At 47.2% G+C, this 17,596-nt stretch overlaps 1 protein-coding gene and 1 long non-coding RNA gene across 2 annotated transcripts in view; one reads left to right on the top strand and one right to left on the bottom strand.

Moving 5' to 3' along the window:
- LOC141087513 (rho GTPase-activating protein 6-like) overlaps positions 1–17,596 on the bottom strand; it is a 186,113-nt gene that overhangs the window by 36,261 nt on the left and 132,256 nt on the right. The window contains exon 8 of the mRNA XM_073573060.1: positions 12,518–12,666. Within this exon, the coding sequence (XP_073429161.1) occupies positions 12,518–12,666 (149 nt within the window). The remainder of the gene's footprint in view (positions 1–12,517; positions 12,667–17,596) is intronic.
- LOC141087514 (uncharacterized) overlaps positions 1–17,596 on the top strand; it is a 66,239-nt gene that overhangs the window by 2,984 nt on the left and 45,659 nt on the right. The window lies entirely within an intron of this gene.

The following is a 17,596-nucleotide window of genomic DNA, read 5'->3' as shown; positions in this document are numbered from 1 at the left end:
TCCCGCAAAAAATAAGACCTCACATGACTCGGTGGGTCAAAATACGGAAAAATTAGAGCTCTCAAAATGTGGTGATGCAAAAACTATTTTTACAATAAAAAACGTCTTTTAGCGTATGACAGCTGCCAAAAATAAAAACCGCCATAAATAGTAAATCAAACCCCCCGTTATCACCCCCTTAGTTAGGGAAGAATAATAAAATTTTAAAAAATGTATTTATTTCCATTTTCCCATTAGGGCTAGGGCTGAGATTAGGGTTAGGGGTGTGTTGGGGTTAGGGTTGGTTGGAGTTAGGGTATGTGCACACGTTGCAGAAAATTTCTGCACAAAAACCTGAATCCCTTCCCAGAAACCGCACCTATTTTTCCGCGGCGGTTTTTGCGTGGTTTTGATGCGTTTTTTACCGCAGCGGTTTCTAAAAGCATGGGAGAAGCCTAAACCGCGGAAAAAAACGCAAAATTAATGTGCATGCTGCGTTTTTTACCGCGATGCGTTTTTTTCGCGGTAAAAAACGCATTAATGTGCACAGAAAGTGCAAAATGCATAGAAATGAATGGGAAGCTTATTTTTAGCGGTTTTATAGTAAAAACCGCGGTAAAAACCGCTAAAAAAACGCTGTGTGTGAACACAGCCTTAGAATTGGGGGGTTTCCACTGTTTGTGCACATCAGGTGATCTCCAAACACAACATGGCGTCTGATCTCAATTCCAGCCAATTCTGCATTGAAAAAGTAAAATGGTGCTCCTTCCTTTCCAAGCTCTGCCATGTGCCCGAACAGTGTTTTACCCCCACATTTGGGGTATCAGCCTACTCAGGATAAATTGCAAAACAACTTTTGGGGTCCAATTTCTCCTGTTACCCTTTGGAAAATAAAAAATTGGGGGTAAAAAAATCATTTTTGTGGAAAAAAATATGATTTTTTTTATTTTCACGCCTGGGCGTTATAAACTTCTGTGAAGCACTTGGGGGTTCAAAGTACTCACCACACATCTAGATAAGTTCCATGGGGGGTCTAGTTTCCAAAATGGGGTCACTTGTGGGGAGTTTCAACAGTTTAGGCACATCAGAGGCTCTCAAAACGCGACATGACACCCGCAGACCATTCCATCAAAGTCTGCATTCCAAAACGTCACTACTTCCCTTCCGAGCCCCGACGTGTGCCCATACAGTAGTTTTCTCCCACATATGGGGTATCAGCGTACTCAGGACAAATTGGACAACAACTTTTGGGGTCCAATTTCTCCTGTTACCATTGGGAAAATAAAAAAATTGGGGACTAAAAGATCATGTTTGTAGAAAAAATATGATTTTTTTATTTTCACGCCCGGGCATTATAAACTTCTGTGAAGCCCTTGGGAGTTCAAAGTGCTCACCACATATCTAGATAAGTTCCTAGTTTTCAAAATGGTGTCATTTGTGGGGGGTTTCCACTGTTTATGCACATCAGGGGCTTTCCAAACGCGGCATGGCGTCCAATCCCAATTCCAGCCAAAAAAGTCAAATAGCGCTGCTTCCGTTCCGAGCGCTGCCATGCGCCCAAATAGTGGTTTACCCCCATATATCAGGTATCAGCGTACTCAGGACAAATTGCACAATAACTTTAGGGGCCCTGATACCCTTGGAAAAATAAAAATTGGGGGTGAAAAGATCATTTTTGTGGAAAAAATATGATTTTTTAATTGTACGGCTGTATGTTATAAACTTCTGTGAAGCCCTTGTCAGTTCAAAGTTCTCAACACATATCTAGATAAGTTCCTTGGGGGGTCTAGTTTCCAAAATGGGTTTACTTGTGGGGGGTTTCCACTGTTTAGGTACTTCAGGGACTCTCCAAACGTGACATGGCGTCTGATCTGAATTCCAGCCAATTTTGCATTGAAAAAGTCAAACGGCGCTCCTTCCCTTCTGAGCTCTGCCATGCGCCGAAACAGTGGTTCCCCCCCACATATCAGGTATCAGCGTACTCAGGAGAAATTGCACAATAAGTTTTGCAGTCCAATTTCTCCTGTTACCCTTGGTAAAATAAAAAAAATTGGACCTGAAGTAATTTTTTTGTGAAAAAAAGTTAAATGTTCTTTTTTTTTTTAAACATTCAAAAAATTCCTGTGAAGCACCTGAAGGGTTAATAAACTTTTTGAATATGTTTTTGAGCACCTTGAGGGGTGCAGTTTTTAGAATGGTGTCACTTTTGGGTATTTTCTATCATATAGACCCCTCAAAGTGACTTCAAATGTGATGTGGTCCGTAAAAATAAAATGGTGTTGCAAAAATGAGAAATCGCTGGTCAACTTTTAACCCTTATAACTTCCTAACAAAAAATAATTTCGGCTCCAAAATTGTGCTGATGTAAAGTAAACATATGTAAAATGTTATTTTTTTAAGTTTTTTGTGTGCCATATCTCTGTGATTTAAGGGCATAAAAATTCAAAGTTGGAAAATTGCGAAATTTTCAAAATTTTTGTCAAATTTCCATTTTTTTCCACAAATAAACGCAAGTTATTTGAATGAAATTTTACCACTAACATGAAGTACAATATGTCACGAGAAAACATTGTCAGAATCACTGGGATCCATGGAAGCGTTTCAGAGTTATTACCTCATAAAGGGACAGTGGTCAGAATTGTAAAAATTGGCCCGTCATGAATGTGCAAACCACCCTTGGGGGTTAAGGGGTTAATGTGCCTTAGGTCTGCAGACAGTTTCATATCACCACAGCACTAAATGATAAGTTGGGATACAGCAGGCTGTTTCACATTTAGCTAGTGAAAAAATATTAACTAGAATGCTATACTCGTGCATGGAGCACAATAGAAACAGTGCACAACACGTACCCTGCTGGCTTTCTTTGTGGACCTCAGTAATGTCCAAAAAAGAATAAGAAGCGCTGGAAGGTAAATATTACAGCCACACTGGATACTAGCTAGCTATACTATCTGACTGATATACAACCGCCTAACTAACTATCTAAAATCTTGCTGTTAACAGTGGCAGCGTTAGGACGGAGCAGACTCTCTGCGCTGTTGCAGTGTCAAAATGGAACTAAAACAAGATGTCCGCTATTTATATGGAGTTGGACATGTGATTTGATCCGCCAATGATCAAAGTTAGGAAAAAAAATGACTGTTTACAAGAACGCCACGCCTCTGAGCTGTGCAAACCCCCTCCCCTCATCAAACACTTGCCATACGCTCACCACCATTATTGTTGCTAAAGTGCTGAAAATACTTTTGTGGCAATGCAAATATTTTCCCGCACTTTTTACCGAATGTTACCGATTTTTTTCCGATTTTATAAAATTTTGCTCCTGTTTCCTGTCACGAATCAAAATGTGCCATATTGATGCCGAATTTATGTTTGGCAATTATTTTCCGAACAAATTCACTCATCTATATCCACCACCCTTATACCTTGACATTGTCCCCTGACATTGGGGCCATACAGATAATTAATAATAAGTCACAATACGAGTTGCTGTGATGAAATTCATTCCCAATTGGATCCACCTGTGATTTCACATTTTTACTTTTATTTTAGGAGCGATTTGGAATCCATTCTTCAGTTGGTTGATGATTTTGGTTTTCACTGATTGTCAATAAGTCATTTGTGCTCAAAGAATTTCACAGTTTGTATCTGTAAAGATTCTCAACTTTTGTCTTTCATTCATCGAGATCCAGTGTGTAATTTAAGTATTTCTTTAATTTATTTGATCAGTGTGTATAAAAATCCATATATTAGTGTGAAGATCTGAGTTTGTGGGTTGTAATAATCACCTAGGCAGATTATCGATGCAACTATTCTTTATTCCTTACATTCATGGTCTTACAACAACTACGAGTAGATGGCCAAAATATAGTGTCCATAGTCCACAAGATCCCAACCCGGGAGCAGTTGTTCCACTGCCCCCATACCAGGCAATGCTCACTTTTTCAGAACTTTTGGTTGGCCCACAGCTTTTGTATCTTCTGCCAGTATAGTCTGTAGTCTCCTTCCACATTCCTCCAGATGACAGATACCAATACCGTAGCACACGTATCCAGCTCCAGCCAACAGCAACAGTTCTTAAGGCCCCGTCACACACAGCGATATTGCCAGCGAGATCGCTGATTTTGTGACGCCACAGCGATCTCGCCAGCGACATCGCTGTGAGTGACATGGATCAGCAATCAGCCCCCCTGCCGGGTATCGCTGTTCATGCAGGATCGTCCTGGGCTGTTTTTTGATCATTGGTCTCCCGCTGGAAGTGGGAGAGCAACGATTAGCGACGCTGCACACTGGTTTCCAATGTAAACAGAGGCTATCTAGGAGCCGCGCGGCTCTAAGTTGCCCGCTGTTTACATTGGAAACCAGCTTGCTCGCTGGTCCTGATCGCTGGAGGGGCTGTCTATGTGACAGCTCACCAGCGATCAGCCTAACGATGTCCGAGCAATCCCATCCATGTCAGATCATTGGTGGGACATCGTTATGTGTAACGGGGCCTTTAGTATAGTTCCTCAAATCCAGACAACAGATAATGCGACAGATAACACGACCGAAGAACATATATCCAGCTCCAGCTAGCAACCAATCTCTATTTTCCATAGGCCATCCATACATGGGCACCAGGACCTCAGCAACAGATCCTCGCCCCTCAACGTCACCCCACCAACTCACTCACTAAACATGTGGTTTATTGTTCTCCCTCTCCTGGGATCAGCCCCATGGATGGGCAGAAGTGTTCACACTCTCCCCCCCATAAGCATTTGCTGAAGAAAGTTCCAGCCTGTCTGAAAAGTTTTGTATTAGAGATCCCTTCTGCAGAGAGGAACAAGGACACACATGTCCCCACCAGATGCAGGTCAGAAATGCTAAAGGCAAGCCCGGATGCCTGCCCCAAAGGGGCTACAGGGAGGGCGCACATGACTAAGGAGGGATGCTAGGCCTGAGGGTTAGTGAAGGGTAAGGTGTAGTGCTTTTGTGTTTGTGGGGAAGGTGTGGGTTGGAGCTATGGGGCTCATGGTGCAATGTGAGTTGGCAGGGAGTGGTCAGTAGTGCTTTGTGCTTGTGGGGGAAGGTGTGGGTTGGAGCTATGGGGCTTATTGTGCAATGTGAGTTGGCAGGGAGTGGTCAGTAGTGGGATGGATATATAGGGCAGAACTGTGGGGGGATGGTCATTCCTTACCTTGCAGACGTCCGGAATCGTCAGCTCCTCACAACTGGGACTTCAGCTTGAATCTTTGGATCCAGAAGATGGAATACCTCGTGGCACAGATGAAGAGGATGATGGAGCAGCGTGGCCAGCAGTGGATGAAGGAACAGCTGCAGCGATGGTCTGGTGATGGCGACGGCGGAGAAGATGGGACCCCTCTGCCTCCGAAGCGGCAGCGACGATCACGGCCTCCTGAGCACCTCAGCCCAGAGTTAAGTTTGCAGCGGAGGATGAGCCCCATTAGCAGACCTGTTGCAGAAGACATCGCGGGGCCGGAGCCAGAAGTCGAGAAGCAGGCAGCAAGGTAACGGGGCGGTGAGTGACGTGGCCGGCCTCCCCTCCATTTCGGATCGCGTCACACAGTGGTGACGCGCACGTCGCGGCCACGTTACCCGGCGTGGTCACCTGACCCGGCGCGGTCATCGGCATCGGTGGACGGCGGTGACGTGACGCGGCAAGGAGCCCGGTGGCGAGGTGGTGTGTGACTTCACCGGCCTCATTTCCTTTCTCGCGGCGCTGGGGGGAAGCGGGCGGTGGCTCGGTCATGTGGCCACCCTTCAGCTGCCATTGGCCACAGGTCATGTGGTCCGGCATCGCGTTCCCCCGGCGTTGGGTGCCAGATTCAGGAGGTGTTGCCTGCGGCTGGAGCGCCAACCTCCCCCCCCTGTTTGAGGCTCCGAGCCAGTGACTTTTTGCCATGCGTTCCCGGACGGACAGTCGGTCTGGGTGCTGGCGCTGCGGCCCAGGAGGGCTGCAGTCGGCGTGGATCCATGGAGAAGATCGCAGTTGCGGTACTCGACGCGGAGGACACGTGACGGCTGTTCCGTGGGGTTCCGCGGAGTCAGCCTAGTAAGTAAGGCTCACTTAAACCTTTATTAATGTCTAGATTATATTGGTTGGGAAGGGTGTTGCTACGTATGGTTTCGGGTGTTTGTCTGGGGGTTCGGAAAGATGCGCGGCTGGTCCATGTGGACAGCGTTCGAATCTGTGAGGGAATGGTTGCTTTGTGGTCCAGGAGGCTGTTTTGTGCACTTCATGAGTGTTGGGAGGTATTTTTTAATTTCATGCCAGTTTGCTTTTATGATAGTGGGTATATCTATAGGTGACAACATCATTTTATTTTGGTTAGTATAATTGTGCTTGCATTCTCTGGGTGTTTGTGTATGACTGGTGGTGATTCCATGGCGGTTTGTGAGTAATTCAGGTGGTGATACGGATATTGGCAGAGCGGTGGTGGATAGCCATATCCATGCCAGTTTTATGGTTTAGTGTTATAGGCATGGGGTCTTTGGGCTGGAGGATTATCGCCGCGCCAAGTATTTGATAAGGGTTTGATGGTAGTTCACTGATGTGGTGAGCTGTTTTATCGCCGCGCCTAGTATTTGATAAGGGTTGATGTTAGTTCATTGATGTGGTGAGCAGTTTTATCGCCACGCCTAGTATTTGATAAGGGTTTGATGGTAGTTCACCGATGTGGTGAGCAGTTTTATCGCCGCGCCTAGTATTTGATAAGGGCTTGATGGTAGTTCACTGATGTGGTGAGCAGTTTTATCGCCGCGCCTAGTATTTGATAAGGGTTGGATGGCAGTTCACTGACGTGGTGATCTGTTTGGGTAGTGCATCGGGCGGCTTAATCTTTCACGTTACAGTGGGGTGTGTTCTATTGCTGGTCAGAGGTGAGGGGGTAGGTGGTCGAGTTTTCACTAGGGTGTGTTTTATTTATATGCCGGGTTCGGTTCTCCAATAGGGGCTTTGAGTGTACTAAGGGTTTTCATGTTCACTAGGGGCATTTTGGTTTGTTGCGGCAGACGTTCTGGTGAGGTCGAGATGCTTGGGACGGCAGATCTTTCGGGAACCTGCCTTTCTGGCAGCAATGGATGACATTTCCCCCGGGGGGCTTGGAGTTGACCTTTTACCGGATTTGTTTTCCTGGTTAATTTCTGGGGGTACGTAGATATGGCGTGGAGCTGGGGTTATAGTTGGTCAATGTCCGGTTGTTGAGGTCCGTGGTTTGGTTTCTGTGTTGTAGTCGGGGATTATCTGGTATTAGGGATGGTGCAGTGCTTATTTTCTGTTCATGGTCCAACCTGGGACTACTATCTGGTATTAGGGAAGGTGGTGTGCTTATTTCTGTTCATGGTCCAACCCTTGACTACTTTGGGCTTCTTCATGCTCAGGGCGTTGTTGCGGTTATCATGTGTTTGGATAAGTCAAAGTGTTTGATTCACCTGGGGCCCTATGTCTAAGTCAGGTTAGGTTAACGAGTACATCGTGTCAGGTCGGGGGTCGTTATTAGGTTCCCGTGTATATCGCGCTGGTGTTTTGGGGGGTTGATTTTGGTTATTGAATACGTGGGGCTACGATCCACTGGGGGTTTTTGCATGATCTGCAGTCATATGGTGTTCTTACGGTAATTTGCTGGTCGTGGCTGCCCTGGGACAGTTTTAACAACTTTTGTACGTAAGGACTGGTGGGTTCTCACTGCGGTTCTTTAGGGTTGCCGATTGAGCTTTTGGCAGACTGTATCGGGTGGTATTTGTTACAGCCGTTGATTGTAGCTACGTAGGAGTTTATTATACAGAGTGGATAGTTTTTCGTTACAATGGGCTAGGAGGTTTATTGTGGGTGCAGCTGGTCCTGCTTTGCCTTCTGGGTATACAGCTCTCCTTAGAGTCTTTTCTTTTTGGGTGCCCCCGGACGGGGGGGGCCAGGGTGAAGTGTTGCGCAAGGATGATGCAACATTTGAGTTGGGTAACCCAGCGTGTGCTTTACTGGTCTCGGGGGTCCTGGTTGGTGAACGGTTTGTTTATCCAGCGGGTGTTGTTCCATTTGTCAGGAATTCTGTATAGAGCATGAGGCAGGACATGTTATTTCGATGGCCGTGTGAATGGTCTCCCGCGTGGGTGTAGCCCGTCCGGCAATACATGGCTATGTCATTTATTCCGTTATGCGCACTTGTCAGGACCGGCTGGTATTATGGGGACACGGTTGTGGTGCAGCGCTGCTGCGGGGGAGGTGTACTTTAGGTAGTGGGTGAGCAGGTTGCAGCTATAACATTACTTTCATTAATGTCGGGCTGGTGGTACGCTGTGGCAGGGGAAGCTAGTGCGATGTGCATTGATTTTTAATGATTCTAAGGACCTGGTAATCATCTGGGGCTGTGCTCCGTTTGGGGGTGCTTTTTGCGGTGCTTTAAGGCTGAGTGGTGGACAAGCATCGGGAAACGGTGAGTGCAATGTTTTGACGGATGGCCCGGGTTTATGGTGTCTGGGGTTTTCGGGAGACGTGATGTGTGTCTGAGTTTTCCTGGACTTCAGGTGGTGTGGAGTCGCTTTTCTTTCTTTTGTGAGTAGTGTCGAATCCGCAGTTCAGCGGGGAATGGGTGCGGAGTACATCTTACCTTTGGTAAGAGGGTGGCAACAATAGTATTGTGATTCTGGGTTCGAAGTGCACGGGTGATGCACACAATTAATTCGTTCCGGGTCGTGGTGATTACGGGGTGGATTGGTTTATGTTTTCTAGTTGGGTGGATATTTTAAGATAGATGCTATCACGCAGGGTTGACGGGACCAACAGCGTTTTGGTACTGCACGTGTGTGGTGGAGACTTGGTCGCTGGGCCGTCAACGAGTTTGATCTGAGACATCGGGCCTGAATGCTCCTGCCTGGGAGCCATGCTCGTGTTGTTGTTCATGACTATATAGTGGGGCACGTTTTTCAAGAATCTGTCGGAGGTTGGGGAACCAGTGTAGGTTCTGTTGTTACGTCTATAATGGTTGGCTTTGATTATTATCAGGTGGAGTGCAATTTTCTGCCTGGGAGCCGTGCTCATGTTGGTGTCCATAGGGGCTCCTGTTTGGAATGACTACATAGTGGGTTTTACTGGGCACATTTTCAAGAATCTATCGGAGGTTTGGGGAACCAATGTAGGTTCTTTTGTTCACGGCAATAATGGTTGGCTTTGATTAATTATTAGGTGAAGTATAATTTTCGGAGGCGCCTGCAATGTTGCGGTCTCAACGAGGCAGAGGCGGCGGCTCAGGTTGGGGACTGGTCGCGCAGGCGGTGCATAGGATTGGACGATGCGGTTGGCTAGTTGCAGGTCTTGGGTGTGGCTGACCTTGTTGTACTGGTATTTTGGTGTAGGTTGGCATTGTGAGGTCTAATGGGGATCAGTTTCGATTGATTGGTCTTGGTACAGAAACATTGGTTACTCGAGCCGCAGAGTCGGCTCGGGTTGGGTTTTTGGTGGTGGTACTCGCACATACAAGGTGTCATACGTGCTCGCGGTGGCGGAAAGGAGGGGGGTATTTGAAGTCGGTGGATTGCACAAAGAGCGGTGGGGTGAACCCAGTGCAGGAGCGGGTTACCCCTGGTGGTGCAATGGTATACTTGGTTAAGGTGGGTCCCAGCTGTGCTGGGTCACAGCGGGACATGTTAACGTGGGACCCTGCTGTGCTCGGTCACAGCGGGGCATGTTAACGTGGGTCCCTGCTGGGCTGGGTCCCAGCAGGACATTGGTTGGGCAACACTCGGCTGGGTGTCCTCGAGCCGGTGTGGTGCGGCTGAGGGCACGTGGTGGAGCTGGTGTTGCAATCATGTACAATGGGTTTTGCAACACTCGGCTGGGTGTCCTCGAGCCTGTGTGGTGCGGCTGAGGGCACGTGGTGGAGCTGGTGTTGCAAACATGTACAATGGACTCTTCATTTACCCCCCCTCCTTTTGCTGGTGGTTATGTTTATGGAATATTTCTACGTTTATGGATAAAATGTTATTGCTTGTTTGGTGTTAATAAACGGAATGCTGTGGCCTTTTACATCAAATGTCACGCAGTCGTGTCTTATTTAAGTTAAGAAGGGGTAAGTGTGGGTTTTGGGAGGGGTCATTACAGTGAAGCCGTCAGTCAGACTTTCCTAAGTCAAGGCAAGCCCGGACGCCTGCCCCAAAGGGGCTACAGGGAGGGCGCACATGACTAAGGAGGGATGCTAGGCCTGAGGGTTAGTGAAGGGTAAGGTGTAGTGCTTTTGTGTTTGTGGGGAAGGTGTGGGTTGGAGCTATGGGGCTTATGGTGCAATGTGAGTTGGCAGGGAGTGGTCAGTAGTGCTTTGTGCTTGTGGGGGAAGGTGTGGGTTGGAGCTATGGGGCTTATTGTGCAATGTGAGTTGGCAGGGAGTGGTCAGTAGTGGGATGGATATATAGGGCAGAACTGTGGGGGGATGGTCATTCCTTACCTTGCAGACGTCCGGAATCGTCCCGCCCTCCCACCCTAATTTTAGGATCTTCTGGAGATCGACATGGTGAAGAGAAGAAGAGGTTTGACGTTGTCGCAGCAGTCGGCGGAAAGGAGGGGGGTATTTGAAGTCGGTGGATTGCACAAAGAGCGGGGGGGTGAACCCAGTGCAGGAGCGGGTTACCCCTGGTGGTGCAATGGTATACTTAGTTAAGGTGGGTCCCAGCTGTGCTGGGTCACAGCGGGACATGTTAACGTGGGACCCTGCTGTGCTCGGTCACAGCGGGGCATGTTAACGTGGGTCCCTGCTGGGCTGGGTCCCAGCAGGACATTGGTTGGGCAACACTCGGCTGGGTGTCCTCGAGCCGGTGTGGTGCGGCTGAGGGCACGTGATGGAGCTGGTGTTGCAATCATGTACAATGGACTCTTCATTTACCCCCCCTCCTTTTGCTGGTGGTTATGTTTATGGAATATTTCTACGTTTATGGATAAAATGTTATTGCTTGTTTGGTGTTAATAAACGGGGCTGCTGTGGCCTTTTACATCCAATGTCACGCAGTCGTGTCTTATTTAAGTTAAGAAGGGGTAAGTGTGGGTTTTGGGAGGGGTCATTACAGTGAAGCCGTCAGTCAGACTTTCCTAAGTCATGTAGGCCTTTTGTATACACGAGATCCGGCCGACACATCTTCCTCTGTTCACTGTCACTGAATGGAAATATTGATTTGTCAGGCTGAACACTTTCCAGACGAGATTTGTGCACCTTAGACTGACGAACAAGAAAATCTCTAATAAACATCAATGAGATCGATGTACTGGTGCAACGTGCTGGACAAAGTCCGTTGTTAGCGCCTCACAACTAGTAGTATCCCCTTTTGTGTCTACAGACAATAATAATCCCCTTTGTGCCTCCATATATTAATAATGCCCCCTTTGTGTCTCAGTTTATTAAAGGGACAATCTCAAGATCAATAGTTAGATTTTATCCATAGGATAGGGAATACCTTACTGATCTCTAAGGGTCTGGCTACTGGGACCCCCAACAATTTCAAGAATGGAGTTTGCAGAACTCAGTTTCGAATGGAGCAAAGTGTGCATGCTCATCCTCTCCTTTATTCACTGTCAGTAGGATCGGTGGGAATAGCTAAGCTCTCTAATCAGCTTTCTACTGTATTTCTTTTTTTTAAAGGGGTTATCTGGTCTAGAACGGCACATCTGCAGTCACTCTGATGAGGTGAGGATGTGCCCACTAGATGGGTTCTGCTTATTGCTTACTTGTCTGCCGTCCCTGACATAGACAACGGCATATCCAGACACAGCGCGCAGTGACCACAGAGTGACTGCAGACTTGTAATTCTAGACCGGACAACCCCTTTAAGTTGACAGCTTAGATACATGCTATCCAAGCCCAAAGTTAAGCAAGAAAAAACAAAAAGTGTCAGGCTTGTGGAATTTTGTGACTTCTTTTGATCCTTTTCTATTTTAAAAGTGGCAAAAATTTCACGTGACAAAATTTACGATTAGAGAACGAGTGCCCAGGTAAGAGCAGATCACAGTGATTCCTAGCAATGTAACTCCCACTGTTAAGTTACTTGAAATGGACCAGTAGTTTTAAAGGGGTTGTCCGCACACTGACTGCAGTCTGTACTATGTTCTCAGAGCTGATTAGCCATCAGTGATTGGCTGCAGCAGTCACTAAACACAACAATGTCACGCCACCCAACGGGAACAGCAGCGCTGGCATAGCTGGAATGGAGCCACTGGGGAAGGTGAATGTACAATGTTTCTTTTCCATGGGGCTCTGACTTGATTAATCTGGGGTTGTCCAGCAGTGGACAGTGCTACATAATGCCATGATGTACCCTCCTGGCTTTTGACCTCGGCCCTCTCGACTACCCAGCCTCACAGCTTGTCCGTGAGTGGTGACAAGCTACAACTGCAATCCAAATCAGTACATCACATTGCTGGGCCATCTTGTGTACTTCGGCTGTCAATCAATTGTTAAAATCATTTAGTAACGCTACAAATAGTCCCGGTGTTTCGCTGGCCGTACCTGGAAGGATAGTCATTGTATTGGTTAATGCACGCCAAGCATTGCAGTGCACTCACCTGCTCTCCTGAATGGCTCTCTGTGTCTTTTTCATAAAGAGAAACCTTGTTTAGAAGTTGTAAGATCCGCAGCAACGTGTCGGCATTACATGGGGGCAGGGAGCATATCAGGAGCTGCTGAACGTGTAATCGTTGGTCAAGATCCATGTCTGGGAAAGCAAACAAAATGTATATATTTAAACGATGCGGCTACATTCTCATTTTTCTCTATGAACTTACACTACATGCTGATTATAAAAGAACATTCCAAAATTAGCCATGTTAAAGAGGCTGTCCACTACTAGACTGCCCATTAATAATGAGCCTAGAGATGTGAAAAAAATAGCATTTGTCATGATTCCTCCAATCAGAGTGTCTGGACACAGTAAATAACAGTTTTGCTATCCCACCTAGGACAGGCAGCTGCTGAGCAGTCAGTATGGTGATGGACAGCTCAGCCATCCAATTGGATTCTGAGGCGTGCTGAGCTGTCAGTGTCTTGAGTGACAGTTTAGCTGTCCAATCAGGGTCAGAGTGTCCCGGGGATTCATCCACGTGTCTTCTGCTCAGGGTAACTACCTGGCTATTTAGCCAGTTCTCTCCCTTTGATTGCTACCAATTGTAGCGTTACTCATGAGGTGTGAGCTTGTTCTGTGCTCCTTGTCTTGTATTCTGATCTTTGTTCTTTGACCTTCAATTTGCCTTCACCATCTGTTTGCCTAGCCCTTTTGTTGCTATCCGCTATCATCTTGGAATTCTGTCTTCAGACTGTTACCTGACTATGCCTTTGTCTCACTCCTTTGTCTATGACGTACCCTCTTGGTTATTGACCTTGAACCTCTTGATTACCCAGCCTCATGGCTTGTCTATGAGTAGAGATTAGTGTCACAAAATTGATGCATCGCTCCTCTGTACTCAGCACTGACTCTCTTGCCGGTATCCTGGCATCAACATAGAGTGAGGCTTTAGTTGAGCCTGCAGACTATTACTTCCTATATCAAAGATTTTTAAGAGCATATTCCCACTTTAGACAGACAAAGGAGCATTCCATTCTTAACGCCTTTCCGACATCGGCCGTCATAGTATACCGATGTTGGACTCCCTCCATTTGATGTGGGCTCCATTTTCATTTTTTGCTCCTTGCGGTGAAATTGGAAAAAAGTGCAATCCCAGAGTTGTTTTTTTTTTTACCATGTTCACAAAATGCTTAAACTAGCCTGCCATTATAATTCTCCAGGTCATTACGAGTTCATAGACACCAAACATGTCTAGGTTCTTTTTTATTTAAAAAAAAAAGTTAGTTAAAAAAAAAATTGCATCATTTTCTGATACTCGTAGCGTCTCCATTTTTTGTGATCTCGGGTTAGGTGAGGGCTTATTTTTTGTGTGCCAAGCTGTCTTTTTTAATATCATTTTGGTGCAGATACAATCTTGTGATCACCTGCTATTGCATTTTAATGCAATATTGAGGTGACCAAAAAAAACTTAATTCTGGAGATTTGACTTTTTTTCTCATTACGCCTTTTAGCGATTGGGTTAATTCTCTTTTTATATTGATATATCAATATGTGTATGTTTGATTTTTTTTATTGCTTTATTTTGAATGGGGTGAAAGGGGGGTGATTTGAACTTTTATATTTTTAACTTTTTTTTTTACTATTGGCATGCTTCATTAGTCTTCATGGGAGACTAGAAGCTGTCATAAACCGTTAGGCTCTGCTACATACAGGCGATGATAAGAGCTGTCTGTGGATCGATACCATGTTTTGGCATAGGTGGTTTCCTTCATTGGAGACTGCCCTTCCCGTGGTTGTTCCTTCCCGGTGAAAGACCTGGCTAGTCATTGCTTGCGTTGAGAAACATGTGATGGTGTCTCCGCGGCTTATATATTTGCATGTTTTACAAACAGAAGGAAGACACAAAAGCGTGGTTAGGTAACATTCTGAGGTCAGAATACCAAGAGGATAGCGAATCAGAGAAGAAGGGGTTAAACAGACTGTTTGCCAGAGCGAAGTCCAAGGTCAGGCAACGAAAGATCAAAATACAAAACTCAAGACACAGGAAGCACAAACCTCACAAGCTGAATGTATATATGGATCACCCGCCAGGGCAGTGGGGTACTCGGTACCGGGCCGGTATCTCAGATGGAAGTGTCACAGTAGCAGTGACCCGGTCCGTGGCCCTGGGTGTCCATGTAAAAGGGGTTAAGTGTGGCTGGTTAAAGTTTATAAGTGGATGATACGTGACGCCACCTGTGGTGCTCAGCAATGAAGGGGTTAAGCCAACGCTGCAGGCAGATCCTCTGGGACAGATGGTATAAGGCAGCAAGATATAATAGCTCCCCACAGGTAGAGCTGTAGTCCCAGGGCAGTGAGAATAGGTGTTGAGGAAGAGGGTACAGTGTTAGGCACAGAGATGTAGCAGTGCTGAAGGGGTTGCAGGAAAAAGGCAATGACACAACAGGGTGCTGTTTCCTTTACCTTTACTTTGCTTTGCAAGTGCAGTCCTGGATCCAGATTACAGATGGAACAGGAGCTGGCCAGCCTGGAAGCAACTCAGGAGTCTCTCGATGCAGATGGCTTGTGTAGTCTCCTTTCTAGCGCTTATCTGAGGTACATGCAGTACTGAGTTACACTGAAGTTCCTCTTCCTTGCTCTCTTTTGGAACCCCCTCGTATGGCAGACAGCTGTAGCCTCCTTCTTCTGGCTCACACGTTGCTGTTGTGCCTCCGAGTCTTATGTGGGAAAAGAGCAGCTTCCTATTCCTCTGGTTTCTGCTGCAGGAACATCAGTATCCATACAACCTCGGATACCGGAATCAGGAACCATGCGCCACGCTAGAAGTGAGCCTGAACTCTGCTCAATCTTCCAGCTCTTCTTTCATCCACATGTGGCGCCCCTGAGGCTCAGTCGCCACAGAGGTACTGCACCTTCTCCTAAGGTGTGGTACCCACCGTCTGGGTAAGTTGGGAGCTCCTTTCCTTACTCCAACACTCGCACCCCACACAACAGGGTAGTTCTGCACAACCACATTGCGACTCAGTGCTTAGAGAGTAGCAGAGCACCTCTGGTGGTTCCCTGCTTGGAACACTGGATGTGTTGGGTGTCTGGTGGGTGGAGTTTAGATCCATATAAAAGGTTGGGAAGGTTTAGAATTACAGGTTCAGTCTGGAGGTTCAGTCTGACAGAAGGTCGGCGGAGTAGGAAGTCACTCAGAGAGGAGTGAGGATCCCTGGAAGAAGGGATGGAGTAAGGAGTGCTGCAGCTGCCTCAGTGACCTGAGCCAGCTGGCACGGGAAAGTAAGGAAGGTGGAAAGACGTAGAACTGTAACCTAAGTTTCCATAAGAAAGAGAGTCAAGTACGGAACGAAGGAGTAGAGAACAGAGAGGAGACGTGGGTTGGAAGAGGAACCCTGCCTATAGGTCTTCAGCGCAAGGCCGGGGCCTGGTCCCCAAGGTTGTATGGACACTTATGGTTCTGCAGCAGACACCGGTGGAGTAGTTGGCTGTAAATGCATTACTCCCATCCAAGACTTGAGGCACAGCAGCAACACAGATAGAGAGCCGGGAGTGAGGCGTCACGGAAGCAGGCTACAGCTGTCTGCCATGCAAGTAGAGTTCTAGGAACATCTCTTAGGAGGCATTCCAGGGTTACTAAGTACTGGAGTGCTTCACATAAAAAGGCGCATTGGCGGAGTCGTTCAGGAAGCTACATGTTGGCGGAGTGTTGGAGAGGAGAGCCCTGACTTGCCCGGGAGTTTGGCTGAGTCTTTACCCCAGAGGACACGGCACAGAGGCGGGCACCAGTGTGTACCACGAACTGTGAGTAAAGCTTTGAAACTGCAGCTCTGGTGTCCTCGATTCATTTGTGCGCTAACACCTTCAGCACTGCTACATCTGGGTACCGGCATCCATACCATCCTGCGCCTCTCCTCAGCCACAGCACCTACACTGCCATGGGACTACAGCTCCACCTGTGGGGAGCTACACCATCTTTGCTGCACCACACCATCAGTCCCAGCGGATCTGCATGCGGCGTCGGCTTAACACCTCCCTTGCCGAACACCACAGGTGGCGTCACAAACTATTCCATTAACTACCACAAACCACCCTTGATTTTGGGCGCCCTGGGCCACGGACCGGGTCATCGCTGCCGCGACGCATCCCCGGACACCGGCCCGTTACCGAGTACCCCACAGCCCTGGGAGGGTGACCCACACACACTTCGCCCTCCTCACACGAACTAACTAACTTACCCTTCCTGGCCCCCAGACAGCAGCTCTTCCCCCAGTGTTGGTTCAGAGCTCCCTCTGCTGGCCTGGAGTGGGAACCGTGCTGTGTGTTGATTTACCTGATAGAGAGACCCTTCATTGCTTCCTTGCATGACATCACACTCCCTAGGAGGAAGGTAATGCCACTGTGGCGACCATACTCCTGGGGGCTCCACATGTACATCTGGCAGAGGTCTGGGTGAAACAGCTCAGTTAAGTAGTATGTCAATCACCTGGGATAAAGAACACTTGGAGACAGCCGACGCCTCCCAGTCTCAGATTGGATAGCCGAGCTCTCAACACTCTGACAGCTCAGCACGCCCCTGTACTAGACTGGATGACTGAGCTGTCAATCAAATCACCGACAGCTTCTGCAAGCACCTTTACCAGATTGAATGGCCGAACTGTCATTAACTGCATCCCACTCACAAGGTGGAACCGTGACAAAAGTATTTGAGTTCTGCCCAGCGGTGTCATTCAGCCACCGCATCACAGGTACATGATTGCCTGAGATCTGTGACAGTGTGCACATAGAGTGACTGAAGACATTCCTCCTATCCTGTTTTATTTTTATTTTATTTTTATTAGTCATTTTATTTACACATCTGACCTCAAATTTTCCTAGGTAGATTAAGGCTATGTTTGCACGTTTTGCTGCCTTTTTTATGCAGTCAAAACCTGCTCTCTTGGCAGTAAAGAAACTGCTTACAAAAAACAGGTTTTGGGGCATTTTTTGGTGCATTTTTCACTGCACTTTTGCCCTCTCATTACTTTCTATAGTGAAAAAATGCTGCAAAATTCCTGAAAGAATTGACATGCTGCAGATTTAA

This window comes from Dendrobates tinctorius, unplaced genomic scaffold (genome assembly GCF_039654945.1).
Source record: "Dendrobates tinctorius isolate UK_male_01 unplaced genomic scaffold, ASM3965494v1 ptg000034l, whole genome shotgun sequence".
In the NCBI taxonomy this organism is placed as follows: domain Eukaryota; kingdom Metazoa; phylum Chordata; class Amphibia; order Anura; family Dendrobatidae; genus Dendrobates; species Dendrobates tinctorius.
This window is presented reverse-complemented; position numbering and strand designations above follow the sequence as displayed.